The sequence below is a fragment of the Populus nigra genome, chromosome 16 (genome assembly GCF_951802175.1).
Source record: "Populus nigra chromosome 16, ddPopNigr1.1, whole genome shotgun sequence".
In the NCBI taxonomy this organism is placed as follows: Eukaryota; Viridiplantae; Streptophyta; class Magnoliopsida; order Malpighiales; family Salicaceae; genus Populus; species Populus nigra.
Genome location: NC_084867.1, coordinates 12,221,773 through 12,240,255, shown reverse-complemented (window position 1 = coordinate 12,240,255; position 18,483 = coordinate 12,221,773). Strand labels below are relative to the sequence as shown.

Sequence of the window (18,483 nt, the reverse complement as noted above, 5' to 3'; positions counted from 1 at the left end):
TAATTTTCCTTTACGTTAAATCTGAATGATATTTTGCGACGACATGGGTGTGTTTAACATTGCATTTTGAAAATATTTTTAAAAAAAATTAAATTTTTTTATTTTTTTATTTGCTTCAAATTAATATTTTTTTATGTTTTTAGATTATTTTAAAAATTTTAAAATATTAAAAGCATTTGAGTTAAGTTATTGAATATATACTCAGCGTTATCGATCTTAAGCATGCAGTGTGTGACACCGCGGCTTGGAAAATGTTTTTGAAAAATTTTGAATTATTTTTGTTTTAAATTAATATATTTTTGATATTTTTATATCATTTTGATGTATTGATATAAAAAATAATTTTTAAAAAATAAAAAATATTATTTTAATATGTTTTGAAATAAAAAACACTTTGAAAAATAACTGTTACTACACTTTCAAACACCCTTTCAACACCTAAAAACTAAATTATTCTTTAAGCTTACAGATGAGAATCATGTTCTTACAAGTTTTTGCCTTTTCCAACGTCCATTTTCACTTTATTCAATTAAGGATAACCAGAATTTTCATCAATTTCACAAAAGTAAATTACAGCAATTCTGTTTAAAGTATCATAAAATTTCAATAACCATCTAAAATCCCTTTGTTGCATAAAAAATTCCCTTAATGTCTTGAAATCTCTTTATTGTTAAAGGAGACAATTTTAAAATATTAAAGGCATTTGAGGTATGAACGACAATTTTTGTAATATTTATTTTTTAGTTTAATGTGGGTATCCGGGTAAGCTTGCGCGCACCTCGACTAATTTCACGGGCTCTGAAGTTAATGACCATGTAAGCCTTCAGTGGCTATCATATGAGCAACCACATGGCTCGAACCTGACTACAGAAGAAGCAAACCTCTTGATCCCAAGTTTTTACCATAATTTTTGTAATATTTACTTAAACACGAAGGGGGGTTTTTGTTAAATTTTTAAATTCTTGGATAGTCTTTGTAATTTTATAATATCTCGTTTTCATCAGGCAATTTATATGATTATTTCAAAGAGTAGTACATTAAGACTCAATTTTTTTTTTGGTTGAAACATTAAGACTCAATAAGTACATTATATATATATAATGTACTTATTGAGTCTATATATATATATATATATATATATATATATATATATATCACTTGTAATAAGTTTTTCCTATAAAAAAGATTTTTTTTTACTTTTAATTATTAATAGTTTCATTTGATATGTAAGAAAATATCTTATCTCTTAATTATTCAAGTAATATAAATTGCCGGTACAATCTCAATTATAAAGAATTACTTTATCATCCAGAGAAGTAAATGTTTACTATTTTGATAATTAAATCCTTGACCCTTTAATCTAAATCCACGACAAAAGATGCAGTGACTGGATAATGAATGTTATATCATGCATTTCCCCCGCCCCCCGAGAAGGCTCTAAACCATGCTTTATTAATTAATGGAAACACATAAAATCATATAATAAATAAATAACTTTTCATGACTGGTGGGAAAACTGTACATCGATCAACAATAGAATCCGATCTTTTTTCTTTTGGTTTCTCTGCTATATTCCATAATATTTCAGTTGCTACGTGCATACCATCCTATCTCTTGCCTCTTTATCTGGCCTGTTATACTTAATTAGTTATCTATAGGCCTATTATTATTATTATTATTATTATTATTATTATCTTCATAAATATTTAAATATCCTCAATGCTCTAATTAGAAATAAACACTCTACCACCTTAATTTGGAGGAGGGAGCAGCCATTTGGAACCTTCGATATAAGCAAGAGAAAGGAAGGGCTTCACTTGCTGGGGGGTTAGCTGCCTGCTGAATTTAACACGGCCACTTGGGTTAGATCCTGGCCCCTTGCACTTGTATTCTCCAAATGAAACAATCCTGCGCATGAAGCAAGCATAATTTATAAATTATTAATTCATGAGATTGGTAAGGCCAGAGTTCTCCTCTCACCAACGTTAATTATTTGATATTCCTCGAAAAAACATCTCATTTCGCAGGTTTATAATTAAATGTAAAATATTCCTAATCCATTTTAAAATGAATAATGCTAATCTTGTTGGAAATGCTTCTCCAAATCACTTTCTTTAAAACTTCATCCTTATTCTTACCGAGGTTAGATTTTGATTTTTTCAATTAAAAATCTACTTTGTTTCCTGGGTGATAGTTGTTGATTAGGATATATTTGGAAATGTGATAATGATTATTTTTTAAAGTGTTTTTTTTACTTGGGTTAAGGCATTGTTATATCCCCGTAAGGGTAAGAACACAAGTTCGATCTCCAGAAAACGCACTTATTGTGAGGGGCAGCCACGAACCCCGAACAAGATTAGTCTCACCTTTTAAAAAGGATGTGAGAATACTCGGATAAGCACAAAAAAGTGTTTTTAATGTTAGCACATCAAAATTATTTAAAAATATATAAAAAAATAATTTGAAATAAAAAAAATAATTTTTTTTAAAAATATTTTTACATTAATTAAATCTTTGATTGGAAATTAACTTTTTAGCCAGCATACGACTTAAATGTACTTGCCAAATAAGACATGCAAAGCCACGCAAGGCGGTTCCTAATTATGGAGTAACATTTCTCCAATTACCATTTATACCTATCTAGTAAACCTCACTAAGATTACATCAAAAACCAACGAAAGTAATATTTAGAATAAGAAAAATACTAATCTTAGGAAAAAAAATGATTCCCAATTCTTTTTTCAAAAAAATTTAACCATTGAATTCACAAAAACTTATTGGAATGCCATATCCACTCATTCAAATATTGTATGAGATTTTTCAAAAAATGAATTGAAATATATATATAAAATAAAGACTATAAATTATGAAACCCAATTGATATTGCTTTTGATGTTTTTTTTTAAATTAATTTTTTTATATGGTTTTGATGTGCTGATGTAAAAAATAAATTTTAAAAAAAATATTATTTTAATATATTTTTTTAAAAAAATATTTTAAAAAATAATTATTATTACAGTACTAAATAAACATAAAAAAAAAAAAAATCAAGATGGAATCAGTTCACCTGTCTCGTTCAGGGTGCTGATTATCGGACCATCCACCAGGGTTGACCACACTGCTCATGGTGGTGAAAGCAAACACCACCCGAGGTCTTTCTGTCCATGCACGTCCTAAAAATGCCCCCTTGCCAATTCCATTTACTTTGCAATGAACAAAAGAAAATCCAGTATCATCTTCTTTATTTCTTGCCTGTGCAGTGATCACTGCCAATCCCTGGTCTGCTAGTACATTTATCGCCGTTCCCTACATTAGTTAATTCGCAATTAATAAATTTCAAACCAACTTTAAATGCTCAAGATTTTAAACGGATCTATTACTTAATTTTGAATTAGAGTTAATTTATGGAGGTTACCAAGTACAGGGACTTTCCGCTTCCGAAAATGAAATCAACAGTGCCTTCAATGTAACAATCCTTGAAAAAATGGCGTCCCTTGTCATCACACAACGTGTCTTGAAACCCAATGAGTCTGCAATTATAGAAAGCAGCCTTGTCTCCACCGATTCTCAAAGCAACTGCCTGTTCTTTCAATTTCCCACTCGGCCTCGGCGAAGAATTCTTACCCAACAATTCCATAAAATTTAATTTATGACATTACAGAAAGCATTAACCTTAGATAAAAGAAGATAAACAGAGAAATGTGAGCAACATTCTGTTGAGTAATCCTTACCTTAATAATGATATTAGAAGCTACAAAATAATCAGAATCAACTTGCAAGGTGGCGCTATAAACAGTTCCGTATACCCTAGCCGTGCCAGCAAAAGTCAAGGTTGGCATGCTACTAGCCGATCCTTTAAACGTAACGAAAGGCTTTTCTTTCTCAATTTGGATCTTTTCATTGTAGACTCCGGAACCGATATCGACGATCACACGTTGAGTATTCCCCGACGAAATACTTCTAACAGCGCCGGTCAGGGTTTTGAAATCACCACTTCCATCTTTTCTGACCATAATGGTTTTCGGTTTAGCCTCGGCAGTTTCAAGGGCAGGGTCTAGGGTGCCGTTACGTTGTGTGTAGGGCTTGACATTGGCATGGAACCAGGAGTTCAGGCTGGATGGTTCGCCTGGTATTGGACTTGTGTCCTTAGAACCAGCAGTGGTGGACACAAGGAGAAGGATGACGACAGCCGCAATGCCTGTAACTTTGCCTGTGCTCATTTTTGCGACTAGATCTTATCTTGGCTATATTTTATGGAAGATTTCAAATAATTATAGGCAACATAAGAAGAGAAAAGCCTTAAATAAACGGGGAACTCGGGGCTCATTGCACTCCTTTTTGTTTGGTAAGAGTTGTTTAGATGTTAGGCAAGCACTTAAGCCCTTGCAATACCTATAAACAGTATTCATTACCAAACTAAGAAACTGTCCTAAGAGAGACATTTTGCTTCCTAATTTGAGTCAAAGACGTTTTGGTTTGGAAAATAAGTAAAATCGTCTAATTCAGTGGATATACTGCAAATTAAAGGTGATAAGAAGCACATACTGGGCATGTCTAATGATGAGGCTGGCCATATACTATTAACGAAACACTAAACATGGTAGGGAAATCACTGTGCCAAAAAAATATTGTTCATTTTCTCATATTTTCCTATTTTACTGTGGGCTTTTTTTTTTACTTTATCCTCAATTCTTTTTTTTATTGATTGCATTCTTTTAGGTCAAATTAAAAAATAAATGATTTAAATTTTTTAACCAAGAATAAAATTGAAAGAAAGAGAATCGCGTAGAAAAGGCACAAAAAATGAATGGTGGGTACAAAGGTCACCCTAAAAGTTCAATTTAGTCCTTTATTTTTCAAATTATATCTTATTAGGTCCCTATAGTAAAATTTATTTTTTTATTTTCAGTTATTAGTTTGAAAAAAAAATAAAATTACAAGATTAATTTCAGCGGTAGAGAAAACATCAACTTTGATATTAATCTTGGTGTCAATAATTTCATTTGGTAAAGAAAATTTTACTAAAATATTTTTTTACTTTAAAATCACTTAAAAAATCTAAACTCAAAAGGTTTTTTTTTTTTTTTGGATTCATTTCAGGTTTTTTGATTAAATGCTTTCTACACGAAGGAGCCCATAACAAATTGTGGGCTACACAGCCCAGGCAATAGAATGTTGGATTTCGTAGCTGGTGGGAACTATTCTTTTGGGTGCCAACGTGGGGCAGCCAAGAGATTAGTACTAGGATTTATTTTTGAAGGATTAGAAAAATATATAATCGTTATCCCAAAATTTTGGGCCTTCCCACCTGCAAATTAACATCATGATTTTATGAATTTGGTTACCCTTGTGCAAAGTCAAAAATTAATTTAACCAGCCATTGATTAAGAAAATTAATACCCTAAAATATACTCATGCATTAATTCCAATATTCTCTCCAACAATTGGATAATTCCTATGTCTATATATATATAATAACCTTAGACGAAATAATTCATCCAAAACCATATCATTTTCCCCATGAATGTGCACAAGCCGCATGCCTCAAATCTCCAAATGTGAATGTTTCATTAGCTGCAGAGCGCTTGAATCTCTTCCAAGTATCAATAACAGCGGAAAGATCAGCAACCTTGGCACTTATAGTTCGACAACAGTTTGCATGAACAGTCGTGACAGCTCTAATGTCCTTGCTGTCTTGGCAAAATCCACTAAAGTAGAGGGTGTTCAAGAATCTTACTCTCATGTCTAGATTTTTCAACACCTCTCCATGCAGCATTCCATCTAGAACGTCTTGCTCTTTTTGTCCAATAGACTCTTCTTTCCTTGAATACCACAAGTCAAATAACTTAATAGTCTTCTTGTTTGACCTGACCATGTAAAAGCCGGTGTTTATTGGGTTGCGCTGTGACCACTGATCACCATTGAAACTATCTGTACTGATTTGTAGATCAATGTTTTCGTTGAAGCTCAGCCTCTGAAATGGGTTCCTCAGCCACAATACATCAGTATCCTGTAAAGGAAAGAATTGATCGTCAGCTTAATCGGGTCACAAAAAATTCACACCCGCATGTAAATTGAGCCATAAGTAGCATGCAATTTGCCAGAAACAAGCTGCTCTTTTGTCCTGGAAGAAAAGTGCATATAAAAAGTAAAGGTAGATATGATAACTGATACACGTTTATAAACTACAATTCAATTTACATTAACATCCCGTTTTCAAAAATTCTCAATTTAATTTTTTTGTGTTAAAAAAAGAGGCTCCAATTGAGACCATGGCCTATTTGCCAATTAAAACAAAGGTACTGGAAAACATACCGTAAAAATGAAGTTATAGCCACGCACAAGTACTTCTCCAAGAAAGAAGGTTCTCCTCCACATCATCTTGATAAATTCATTGGACATGTAAACTTCCTCGCGATCAAATTCCACACCATCTGTTTCAAGTTTGTAACAATGAAGCCGAAGAAACTTACACCGTTCGTAGGACGCTTGATCCACGTTAACAAGCAAGAGATGGTTAACCAAATCTCTCGTATTTTCACCGAACCAGAAAGCATTCAAGAAAAGGTCTAGCATCGACTTATCATCACCTTCTACATAGGCTTTGTTTACCATAGCAATTATCACTGTTCTGTTCTCCGTCGATGCCTCGGCCAAAGCCAGTTCAAGCTCATCTTGTTGGCTAGTAATGTTCACATTCCTCTGCAATACGAAACAAATGATCAATACCAAATGTTAAGAATCAAGTCTCAACATAAAGCTCAATATTCTGTCAGATTTAGGACCAGTCCCTCTTCATACTGATAAAAAAACAACATTTAGCAAAACATCAGAAACAGTATCGAAGTCTACATCATATATATGTGACCATTGTCGATGAACAGAAAGAGTATTAAAGAATAATAATACTAGCAAAGAAATTAAAGAAGGCATGCTTACTGTGTAAGGAAAGACAGTGTGGAACGTGGCCGAATTATAGAGGATTAATCCACACAGTAAAGTGAGGAAGAAAAGGGAAAAGGCAATGATGTGGGTGCAATAGTTTTTGAGACCATTCATGTTCTTGAAAATCTTCAGTTTTTAGATCAAGAATATCTCGTCTCTGGATGTTTGGTTCACTCGGTGGATGGTTCAAGAAGTTGAATAGATGAAGAGTTTTATGCTTGATGAAATTGAAATTTATTCTCATAATGACTTGTGCAATGTTAGGTTATAGCGATCTAGAAAGTCCTGGTTTATGGCGTTTAGGACTCTTATGAAGACCAAGACAATTCCTCCATTTCAACCTTAATCAATAAATATAAAAAAACTGCCTTCGAAATTTAATTACACAAACAAATTAAGCACTTACTATAATTTTTTTAAAAAAATAATATAAAAAAAACTTGGATTACAAAAATATGTATTTTTTACTCTTTGTCAATTGAATTTGTTTGTTGTGGTTTTCTTGCCAGAGGATTACCAAATTTTTTTGCAAAAAAGAATTTTTAAGAAAAAAACCATTAAAATATTTTTATATCTATATGAAATCCAAGAACAAAGTTTTTATACTAAGAAAATCTAAATATCTAACTTCACTTTAATAGGGTTAATTAATTTAGGGTTTCTTCTGAGAAAAATTAAAAATATTATTATGATTTTTGGATATAAATTCATCTCCCTCACGAGCCCCGTCCTATTTCTCATTCATCCGCATGAAATGCCCTTTCAGCTCACAAAAACTGACGTCATCTCCATTTTACTGAAACGGCAGGTAGTTTAAATTGACACCCACGTCATCAGGATGACATGGCACTTCATCCCTGCCCCTAGTAACTGGACGGTCCTTGAAATAGGTCTTGTCCAAGACTTTGCTAAGCACCAGATAACACAGCAAGACAAGACAAACCTCCTTGAACTAGGCTTCCGCAATCACCACCAAAAGTCTAGCAAATCACCATGGCCACCACCGCTACAACCACCACTCACATACCCTTCTCTCCCCCACTATCCAAGCTCTCTTCTCCACACAACCACTATCACCACTTCAAAGTCTCCATCTTGACTCCCACCAGAATCCCCACCTTGAGAATTCAAGCTATGGGGGATCAGTTAGGTGAATTTGGTGCTAGAGACCCTTTTCCTGCTGAAATAGAGAGTGCTTTTGCTGAGAAAGTGTTAGGCAATGTTGATACTGAACACAAGATTCTCATTCCTACTGTTTCTGCACTTTCTCTTTCCCAGCAAGAGTGTACTCCTATATCTCCTCTGCAAGACCCCATGTCTAAGGATGATGCTCAAAAGCTTTTAAAGAAGGTGAATCTTGAGTTCCCATATGGATTTTTTGCCCCTCTTTTCAGCTTTAAGGATGTGGTTTGCTATATGCAACATGTTGTTTAAGTTCTAGACTTCTAGTTAGTTCAAATTAATTTACCCTGTGTGAGTTTATGCTTGTTGAGAAATTTCAAAATTTACTTATAAATGTTAGTAGTTGTGTGGTGGTGGAATTGATATACTAGCTTAAATTGCTCACTTTGTAACATTAGTAGATATTGAAGAGCATCTTTCCAAAAAAAGAAATTGAAGAGCACTCATTTGGTTTTGTTCTTATAAAGCTGGAATCATCAATTTCTTGTAAGATTTAAAGTTTGAAGCTTTAGAAATGGCAAATCCCGTGCCACAATTTGTAATTTTGACAAATTTACAGACTGTAGGTGTTTGTTTCATTCTTTGATGCTGTGAATCACCAGTTCTTTCCGATCAATCTGTCCCTGCATTTTGGGTTGTGGGCTTTTTTATTCTCTTTCTTAGGACTTGTTTCTGAAATGAAGTGCTTATTCTGCATACCAACACAAGTCTTGTGATTCCTTTGTTGGTCTTCTTTAGTCGTGTTCTTAATAGAATTCTCAGGGATTTTGAAGTAGGGTTTTAGTAGATAAGATGTCCTTTTTCTAGAGCTTCTATGTAACATTTTCATTTTTTCAACCCCAAGAAACTGATTAGCGGTGTGTTTCCAAGAGAAAAATCTTTATCAAGAAGCAACTCATCTCTGGCATTAGATCGTGTTGAAATGCATTAATAAGTGAAGTTCCTTGCATTTTTGAATTGCTTATTCTTTATTTAATTCCTTTTATTATCTCATTCCTGGATTAGGAACCAGATAAAAGAAGTAAACTTTTAATCCTATATTTTTCTCTCTTCAAGCTGTTTTAGTGTTTCAGTTAATTTGCTTCTGTTTCATTTCGAATGCTGACAGACACAAGCAAAGGTAGCATATCCAGCATTGATTTTTCCTTTGCACAGGCATATCAAGTAAAGCCTGCAAGTTCCATGTTTAACTTCCACCTATGAAAGCATCAATATGTTTTGCCTAACGGAAAAATTTGTCTGAAGGTTCTTGGCTGGAGACTCCTCGATGAAGAAGTTGGACTTAAACTGCAATGCTTGTGGAAGTTGAGAGATTTTAAATGTGGTGTTGAGCTTGTCAATAGAATTTACAAAGTTACAGAATCATGTGGCCATTTTCCAGATGTGCACTTGGAACAGAATCAAGTTAGAGCCGAACTTTGGACTGAATCCCTTGGTAAGCTTCAAAATCACTCACAATATTCTCTTTCCTGAATTTCCTTGCTGCCTGAATTAAATGATCTCTTTGAAAGCACTTGAAATTTAACAATTTTCCATTGAATTGCAGGAGGCTTGAGCATGACCGATTTCATTGTCGCAGCCAAGATTGATGAGATTAAGACATCAGACCTTGTCCCTAGAAAAAGAGTATGGGCATAATTGGATATTTCCTTGATAGCTTTACTGAAGGAATTTGAGAGACCATGAAGTACAGTCTACAGAGATCTCATTTTATCACAATTCACAAGAGAACTCACAGTTTTTCCCTCAATCCTTGTGTTTATTAGCATTGATTCATCTTACTGCAATTCAACAAGAATATATGATCTTTCTACATTAACTACCTTCCTTTCCCCCTTTTGAGGGATTCTCTGATGTACAATCAATTAGGTACCTATCTGCAAATTACCTTCTGCTGGTAATCTAAACAAATATAATGTAATGCTTGCTAGAAAATCTTGACAGCTTCTTCTGACATCTCCACAGGCAGAAAACCAAATGGAGGATGTAAAAAAATAAAAATAAAAATTCAAAACCAACCTGAGGAGGTTTATCGTTGCGATCCTTTTTTGAGTCTTAATCACGTCATCTTTTTTGTTTTTTCGGGTGAAACCTAATCACTTCATTTAAATCCATCTATCCTACCCAAATTTGTACTATACTGTGGGGGCCTTAATACTGCCAGGTACTATCCTTAGTACTGCCAGGAAGTACTTTGAGCTCTGCACAAGTCCAATCTTTCCTGGCAAAATCAAGGGCACAGATCTAACATCCAAATTGGTGCTGTGGCAAAATCAAGGGTCCATATCCAAACTTCTCTAGTATTTTTGAAGAACATTCTCGCGTTTCTAGTATCAAAGCTTAAAGTTCAAAATTGTGAGGAAAGAGAAACTGACAGAGAGGAAAAAAAAAATGGTTGCAGCAGCAGCAACAGCTACTGCAGCTAATCCACTAACATGCTCACTCTTTCCAAGCCAAGGTCCCAAATTGATGCAAACCCATCTTTTATTTTCCTTCACGCACTCTCCCTTTTCTTGCTTTCTCTAACTCACGGTGTTTTCTGGCATTTCAGGTCTTAGAGGAACAACTAGCGGGCTGCAATGGACAAAGGTAGTTCAGTTTGCCTATCTAATAACCTGTATATATGTTTTATTCCTCTGCTTTAAGGCATGCGTACTGACAATGTGTGCATTGTCGAGGTTGCCACTATTACACGGACAGCCAGTCAGAACATTTAATGCTACTGTAATTAGCCTCGCACTTTGTGCGCTTATGATGTTCGACGAAATGCTTATTAAGTTGGCAAATTAAAGGGACTGAACTTTGCACTTATTTTCTATGTTGCAGAGGCAATGTACCAGAAAGGCAAGTGCTTTGACAGTTACAGCTAAATTTGAGCTGAAACCTCCTCCATATCCCATGGTAAGATTTGAAACAAAGCAATTTCTTTTTCAAGAAATTAAGTTACTTGACAGTGAGTGAGATAAAGGGCTTGGATTTTTATTATTTGACAGAATGCATTAGAGCCGCATATGAGCAAAGACACATTTGAGTATCACTGGGGAAAGCATCACAGGGCTTATGTGAATAACTTGAACAAGCAAATTGAAGGAACAGAGCTAGATGACATGTCGTTAGATGATGTTGTGCTTATTACATACAACAAGGGTGATCCACTTCCTGCTTTCAACAACGCTGCACAGGTATAATAAAGCATCCCATGCATACAAGTTCACTTTTTTGTTGTGAACTTCGATTTTTGGGTTTTCTAAGCATTTTTTTTTATTTTTGTTTTTAATCTGGATTCAGGCCTGGAACCACGAATTCTTTTGGGAATCCATGAAACCGGGAGGGGGAGGAAAGCCATCAGGGGAACTTCTTCAATTGATGGAAAGAGATTTTGGTTCTTTTGATAAATTTGTTGAAGAGTTCAAGTCGGCTGCAGCTACTCAGTTTGGTTCTGGATGGGCTTGGCTCGTATGTAAGTGATCTTTCCCTATGCCAGCAATTATAGTTCCTACTATTACTCTTTTGAGTAAATATAACTGGCTTGTTTATACCACCGAAAGTAAGAGTAATATATCTTGTATGTTAATCTCTCTAGACAAAGCAAATAGACTTGATGTTGGAAATGCCGTAAATCCTTGTCCATCAGAGGAGGATAAAAAGCTTGTAGTGGTCAAGAGTCCCAATGCCGTGAATCCCCTTGTTTGGGATTATTATGTAAGTATTGATGCCTTAGTTTCTTGATTTGTTTCATTTGCAGAAATATAAGATGATATTGATCATGTAAAAGGAAACATTACCAATCACTTATGATGTTTGTGTTTGGTTCATTCATCTGATGCTGTTGGTTATTTCTTGCAGCCACTCCTTACAATTGATGTTTGGGAGGTATTCGATAACTCTGTTGTTTATTCAATAATTCCCATGTTGATTTTCTTTTATAGAATAATTTTGATTTGTACTGACCACTGATCTGGCATTGCAATTTTGCTTTCTTTCAACAGCATGCATACTACCTGGACTTTCAGGTGAGGTTCATTGTAATAAATGATCCGTTTAAGTTTGCTTTCTATCTTAGTCCATCGTTAAATCATTTGATTAGTGATCATGTGTTGTTTCTTCATGTAGAATCGACGACCTGATTATATATCAAATTTTATGGAAAGGCTGGTATCATGGGATGCAGTTAGTGCGAGACTTGAAGTTGCAAGGGCTCGAGCTGCCGAGAGAGAAATAGAAGAAGCAAGAAAGAGAAAAGAGGAAGAGGAGGGGAACTTTACAGACAAAGAACCTGCAGAGATTTTCATAGATGGGGTTGCTGACGATTCTGATACTGATTGACTTCATACTGTTTTGCAGTTATTATATGCGGGAAATTGTTGAGGCTTGTCACGTCCTTCGTTGTCTTTGAAGGTGATAAAGAGGTCAGTTTGAGCAGGATAGACTACAAACATGTATCCATATCAACATGGGAAACAAGGAAATGTATATTTCAAGTACTGTTATTTTCAAGGTAAAACTATCTGTTAGGCAGTTCCTATGCATTCAAGACCACCTACACAGGATTTTTGGGTTAGTAGTCTGTACTCACTATGTATGGCAACTCCGAGAGTCGCAAATATAATAGATCCTTTCCAACTATATGTCGTGCTATATGAACCCATGGTAAAATGGTGTTAACCTGCTTGAACATTAATGTCTTTTAACCATAACCATGCAATTTTAGTTTTGTTCCGTATACAGCATTCTTTATCCAAACTGTTACTGGTAAAAATATGTAAAGAATCAACGGCATGTAGATTATGATATGATCAATCACAAAAATGGTCCATCTTTTGCATGGAAAATATCATCAATTCACTCTTGTTATCAGAACATGGGGGGTTGCTTGTATTTTTCTTGTATATAACATCTGTAGCAGTACAATGAATCTGATTACCCAGATGAAAGGAAATGGATATCTGTGCACTCAAAAATCTGTACACTAACATATTAACTTGAAAGCAGAGGAGGAAGCAAGCTTGCACCAAACAACGAAACAACTGTTCCACCTGCAATCATCTTACGAAGGATGTTTTGAAAGACAAAAGCTTTTCAAAATTTGATGCAGAGTTTTCAACACGAGGTGGTCCAAAAATCTCCCAGAAGCGAAGAGTCTCATCTTCCAGCTGATGCTACTATTAATCCATCAGGACTCTGCAACAAACCAATTGACAAGGTCAAGGAAGTTCTCAGCTATAAAAATAAATTTTCCAGTAACTTCAACTTAACGGTTAAGGTCTTAGGTAATCAAACCTGAGAAAGGCTGATGACTTCGCGTTCACGACGATTTATTTCTCCCACTTTAGTAATGGAAGGGTACTTCCACAAGCATAGATGGTTTTGAACTCTGTAATCGCCATGGCCGTGGCCACCTAGGATCTCCTGTTGTATGTTCCATTCTAGTCCACATATCTGAACAATTCAACATCAAATCATCAATGCCAAATTAAAATCATCTTCATGATTCAAATACAAGTGCATGAATTAATCTTTTCTGCTTGATGGCCAACAATTGAAAATCTGACGCAGTATCAAAATCTCCGACAAAGCATAACATGCCTGTGCTTTGGTTTCAATGCTATGATGTCTTAATACATCCATCACCTGTGCCTCCTCCCGAGGCCAGTACATTGAATTGATTGTATTTATTTGTTTAAATATTTTAAATTTTATTATTTATTACTTATATAATTAGGATATTTATAATATGTTTTTTAAAATTTTAATAACATTATCTTAATTTAAATGTATTTCTATATAAAATTTTTGAACTAAAATAAAGGTATTCAGTTATTTCTCAAAAGAAGGGAAAAATGTGTAAAAATCTGAAAAAAAAATTAAGAAACATAATACCATTCACCCTTTTTTCATAGGGAATTTTAGAAGCATTTTATGTTTTATTATTTATTTATTTATTTGAAAAATAAATGTAAAACATAAAACCATTACTATCAAACACCTTTCATTTAGTTAGTTAATTAAAGATATTTTTCTTTTTGGATAGGAATTAGAGATCTAATTGTAGAAAGTTCCCACTAATTTGTTTCAACCTTGCAACCTTATTGTTCCAACTTGCTTGTTTATACTAGTGAAAGTAATAGTAATATATATTTTCTTTTATTCTCTGAAGACAAAGCAAATAGACATATGTTGGAAATGCTGTAGATCCTTGTCCATCAGAGGAGGATAAAAAGCCTGAAGTGGTCAAGAGTCCCTATGTAGTGAATCCCCTGGTTTGGGATTATTATGTAAGCATTGATGCCTTGTAGATGAACGCCAATGCACGCATAGCTGCTTGAACATTAATGCCTTTTCACCACAAGCATACGATTTTAGTTTTGGTCCGTATACAGCAGTCTATATCCAAACTGTTGCTGATAAAAATGAGTAAAGAATCAACGGCGTGTAGATTATGATATGATCAATCACAAAAAATGCATGGAAAATAGCATCAGTTCACTTCTGTTATCAAAACGTTGGGGGTTACTTGTATTTTTCTTGTATACGACATTTGTAGCTACAACTGTCCATTATAAATCTGTACGCTAACAGAATAAATTAAAAGCACAGGAGGAAGCAAAAGCTTGTACCAAACAATGAAACAACTGTTCCATTTGCAATCATCTTATGAGGGATGTTTTGAAAGACAAAAGGTTTTCAAAATCTGAGGCAGAGTTTTCAACACGAGGTGGTCCAAAAATCTCCCAGAAGCGAAGAGTCTCATCCCCTCCAGCTGATACCACAGTTAATCCATCAGGACTCTGCAACAAACCAATTGTTAAGGTCCAGGAGGTGTTCAGCTACAAGAATAAATTTTTCAGCAATTTCAACTTAAACGGATAAGGTCTTAGGTAATTCAAACCTGAGAAAGGTTGATGACCCTGCGTCCATGACGATTTATTTCTCCCACTTTAGTCATGGAAGGGTACTTCCACAAGCATAGATGGTTTTGAACTCCGGAATTGCCATAGCCGTGGCCACTTAGTATCTCCTTGTGATGTCTGTTCCATTCCAGTCCACATATCTGAACAATTCAACATCAAATCATCAATGCTAACTTAAAATCATCTTCATGATTCAAATACAAGTGCATGAATTAATCTTTTCTGCTTGATGGCCAACAGTTGAAAATCTGATGCATAATCAAAAGCTCCCGGAAAGCATAACTTGCCTGTGCTTTGGTTTCAATGCTATGAGTACAAGTCCCTCCTGTTATATTCCATATCTTAATACATCCATCTCCTGTACCTCCTCCCGAGGCCAGTACATTGAATTGATAGGGACACCAAGCAAGTGCTTTGACTGCAGCTTGATTATGGGCATTGAATCGATGCAAGAAGTTCGAAGAGCTCATTTTCGAAGCTTCCCATATGTATATAAAGCTTTCATTTCCTCCACTTGCCAGTACGTTACCTTCACTGGACCATTTCAAACCACATACTTCTTCGGTGTGTGCTTGTATGCGTGAAGTTGGACTGTTTCTCACTCTTACTGTCAACGAATTTGCAGATATAAGGAAACTGGAAAGTTAAAACCACCTCACTGTGTCGAGAAGTAATGGTAAGTAAAAAAAGAAAGAAAGCGAATTAGAGTAGCCTAACAACCATCATGATTAATAATGGATCTGTCGCGGCTTCCTGTTGTTAGAGTATGACCATTCCAGGCAATGGCTGCTATCCTGCTCTGATGACCTCCCAAGCTTCTAATCTGTGAGTTGTAAAAATAATGATGTTACCATAAGAAATTCAAGTTCCAGAAAGATTTTCAAATCTAAAGGAAACACAGAAAACTTACACATTTGGAAGTCTCGGGATCCCAGATTTGAAGTTTGGATTTCATGCATCCAATTGCCAAACTTGTGGCTTTCTCTGACCAGGCTACACTTGTTGGGTAGTCATTGTCACCTTGAACTTCCAAAAGCTTCTTTACCTCTTGGTTCTCTGCGTTCCATAAGTATAGTGCCGAGCCCAATGCGACAGCGAGAACATTGTTCTTTCCCCAATCCATGAGGTTCACATAGTAGTCATCTTTTATTTTTGGTGCATCCAGAACCTTAACTTCTTTCTGCATATGCCCTCAAAACAACGTAAATGACTGTATAACATATTTTCCAAGTATATATCATGACATGATTGTTCAACTCTACTACTAGTTACTGTCATCTATGCAATGTTCTAATTGATCAAATTCAAAGAAAACAAAGCCAGTACTTACCGTAGGCAAGCGGCGAGATTCATGTTGCTTGATTCCATTACTCAATACCTCTGCATCAATATCTCTTCTCATCTCATCAATAACATAATTCCACTTTCTCCGAGATTTTGGACTTCCTCTAAAAACCAACATCCTAAATGGTCTCCCTTCTGAGTCCAAAGTTAGACTTTCCCTCAACATTTCTCTGTATCCTTTCTGACTCAAAGACAAACACATTTGGAGATTTCAGTTTACAATCAAGAAAACCCAGAATCCATATGTTCTCACGAAAATTTCTAATTCTTACAAACTCTTCATGCCACAGATAAAAAAAAAATATTAACCATAAACACCCAAAAAGTGATTAGCAAGCCCAAAAAACAGAAAAAAAATCTGAAGGCAGTTAACCCCAGAACCCTGATAATCTTAACCCAGTAATGAATTTAATCAAAACACAAAAAACCCATTTCCCAATTGGCACAAAAGGAGGAGACTTACACCAAAATTGGGATTGTGTACTTCTTTGATTTTGTTTGTCAACAAGCAGTGGGCTTGATCAAGATTCATCAAACTCCTGTTTGGTATAAACCTATCGCCCTATGCACACATACAAAAACAAGAAACAAGAAAACACTAAAATCAGAATAATCAAGAAATTCTTTGTAAAATAAAAGGGCATTAAAGACTCAAAAGTTCATGATAAAAGAAGTGTGAGGGAGAGAGTTTTGTACTAGAAATTCGTATTGAGTGGGGCTGTCATGTAATCTTCTTGGAGAGTACCAATCTGGTTGAAGTTGAACTACTCTCTTCTTGCTTTGATCCATTTTTTGAGAGAGAAATCACGGTACAGAAGACCAATTTCTTGAATTCCCGGAGAATTTTTGTTCAGTGTAATTAAAAGAAAAGGAAAGTGAAGAGAGTTAATATAGACATTGAAGAGAAGGATGATGGTCTCTTCCCTCCAAAAAGCCAAACCGCTGTGACCGTTGAAGGTTGATGTCAGTTATTCTGTTGGTTAAAGGCGCCAATTGTATGAGTCGGTCCGGGCCGGGCCGGGTCAAGACTGTTCACTAAAGGGGCTATAAGGATTGGACCGATATTGACCCATTCATCTTACCTTAGGGCTTCATTATATTTTTTAATTTGTTTTTTAAAATATGTTTTACCTCAAAAAATATTAAATTGTTTTTTATGTATTATTTAATAATTTTAATGTTTTAATATTAAAAAAATATTATTTTAATATATTTTTAATTAAAAAATACTTTAGATCGCATGTTTAGCTAAACATGCAAATAATTAAATTCTTAAATTGTCTTAAAAAAATGAGACTTGCTTGTTTATTTTGAGGGGAAAAAATGATCGCCACTTTGAATTGACGAAGCTATCTTGGTAGGTGCCGATTAATGAATTTTTTTTATAACAGCAAATAATGAATGTTATCGGAAAGATGATGAATATATTTTAACATGTAATTGAAAAAAAAAATTGATAATTTGATCATGACTGGCTTTTCTTAAATTACTGACAGTCTCTTAAACTGAAAGACTATAAAAGAGCTGCTGAAGGATTTTTTTTTACTCGAGGAAGCTGATAAAAACCGATAATCATCTTGAAAGTTGAAACAACATAAAATTTGAACTCGTGTTTAAACAATCATGAAGAAGTAAACATGACTCCCCACTTTCTGTAATGCCAGTGCTAAATTTGAGTAAATTTCTACTCCCTGTTAGTGGCCCTACAAGATCTCCTAATTTCTCCTTGTGTGCCAGTCAGAACCCCTATAGCTCCCAACTTAACCATGGCAGCACCAAACCTGGCAGGGAAATCAAACGCATTAGCCAGGTTTTTCACTACAGGCATTGTCGAGGGGTCAGTTCCTAAATCTTGGTCGATTTGGAGAATGCCTCTATGCAGCATCACAGTCTGATAGTATGTATTGCTTATTGTAAATGGGCTAAATGAGTTTTGATCAAGGTTCACTGTGTTGTCTACTGTGGCAAATGGAGGGCACCTTGATCTCAGAATGTTTTCTAGGAAAGGATCCATGGATGGATCGGGTCTGCCAGTGTTTTCGAAGTTGAAAAGACGGTCTTTGATGAATGAGCAATGTGCAATCCCAACAGAATGAGCACC

At 34.9% G+C, this 18,483-nt stretch overlaps 6 protein-coding genes across 6 annotated transcripts in view; 2 read left to right on the top strand and 4 right to left on the bottom strand.

Moving 5' to 3' along the window:
• Nucleotides 1-1,751: 1,751 nt before the first annotated feature.
• On the bottom strand, nucleotides 1,752-4,220 carry LOC133675358 (putative pectinesterase 63). The gene is made up of 4 exons (XM_062096711.1): nucleotides 3,732-4,220; nucleotides 3,416-3,619; nucleotides 3,068-3,306; nucleotides 1,752-1,908 (listed from the first exon to the last, which is right to left on the bottom strand). Exons 1-4 carry the CDS (start codon nucleotides 4,218-4,220, stop codon nucleotides 1,752-1,754), a joined length of 1,089 nt encoding a protein of 362 aa, XP_061952695.1.
• Nucleotides 4,221-5,364: 1,144 nt separating this feature from the next.
• LOC133675239 (uncharacterized protein At1g28695-like) lies at nucleotides 5,365-7,177 on the bottom strand. Its single transcript, XM_062096554.1, has 3 exons — nucleotides 6,940-7,177; nucleotides 6,316-6,702; nucleotides 5,365-6,010 (listed from the first exon to the last, which is right to left on the bottom strand). Exons 1-3 carry the CDS (start codon nucleotides 7,057-7,059, stop codon nucleotides 5,510-5,512), a joined length of 1,008 nt encoding a protein of 335 aa, XP_061952538.1. The 5' UTR covers nucleotides 7,060-7,177; the 3' UTR covers nucleotides 5,365-5,509.
• Nucleotides 7,178-7,802: 625 nt separating this feature from the next.
• On the top strand, nucleotides 7,803-10,062 carry LOC133676236 (probable pterin-4-alpha-carbinolamine dehydratase, chloroplastic). Its single transcript, XM_062097873.1, has 3 exons — nucleotides 7,803-8,295; nucleotides 9,373-9,562; nucleotides 9,674-10,062. The coding sequence occupies exons 1-3, from the start codon at nucleotides 7,939-7,941 to the stop codon at nucleotides 9,763-9,765; spliced, it is 639 nt and encodes a 212-aa protein (XP_061953857.1). The 5' UTR covers nucleotides 7,803-7,938; the 3' UTR covers nucleotides 9,766-10,062.
• Nucleotides 10,063-10,243: 181 nt separating this feature from the next.
• Nucleotides 10,244-12,753, top strand: LOC133676235 (superoxide dismutase [Fe], chloroplastic-like). Its single transcript, XM_062097872.1, has 9 exons — nucleotides 10,244-10,585; nucleotides 10,679-10,716; nucleotides 10,954-11,028; nucleotides 11,121-11,309; nucleotides 11,416-11,587; nucleotides 11,711-11,829; nucleotides 11,974-12,000; nucleotides 12,117-12,140; nucleotides 12,241-12,753. Exons 1-9 carry the CDS (start codon nucleotides 10,519-10,521, stop codon nucleotides 12,451-12,453), a joined length of 924 nt encoding a protein of 307 aa, XP_061953856.1. The 5' UTR covers nucleotides 10,244-10,518; the 3' UTR covers nucleotides 12,454-12,753.
• A 1,861-nt stretch (nucleotides 12,754-14,614) lies between these two features.
• Nucleotides 14,615-17,328, bottom strand: LOC133675188 (cell division cycle 20.5, cofactor of APC complex-like). Its single transcript, XM_062096478.1, has 8 exons — nucleotides 17,079-17,328; nucleotides 16,846-16,944; nucleotides 16,369-16,563; nucleotides 15,949-16,218; nucleotides 15,759-15,861; nucleotides 15,326-15,645; nucleotides 15,017-15,178; nucleotides 14,615-14,915 (listed from the first exon to the last, which is right to left on the bottom strand). Exons 1-8 carry the CDS (start codon nucleotides 17,169-17,171, stop codon nucleotides 14,775-14,777), a joined length of 1,383 nt encoding a protein of 460 aa, XP_061952462.1. The 5' UTR covers nucleotides 17,172-17,328; the 3' UTR covers nucleotides 14,615-14,774.
• A 738-nt stretch (nucleotides 17,329-18,066) lies between these two features.
• Nucleotides 18,067-18,483, bottom strand: part of LOC133675357 (peroxidase 60-like) — a 1,333-nt gene continuing 916 nt past the window's right edge. Inside the window, 1 exon segment of the mRNA XM_062096710.1 lies at nucleotides 18,067-18,483. Coding sequence (XP_061952694.1) covers nucleotides 18,067-18,483 — 417 coding nt within the window.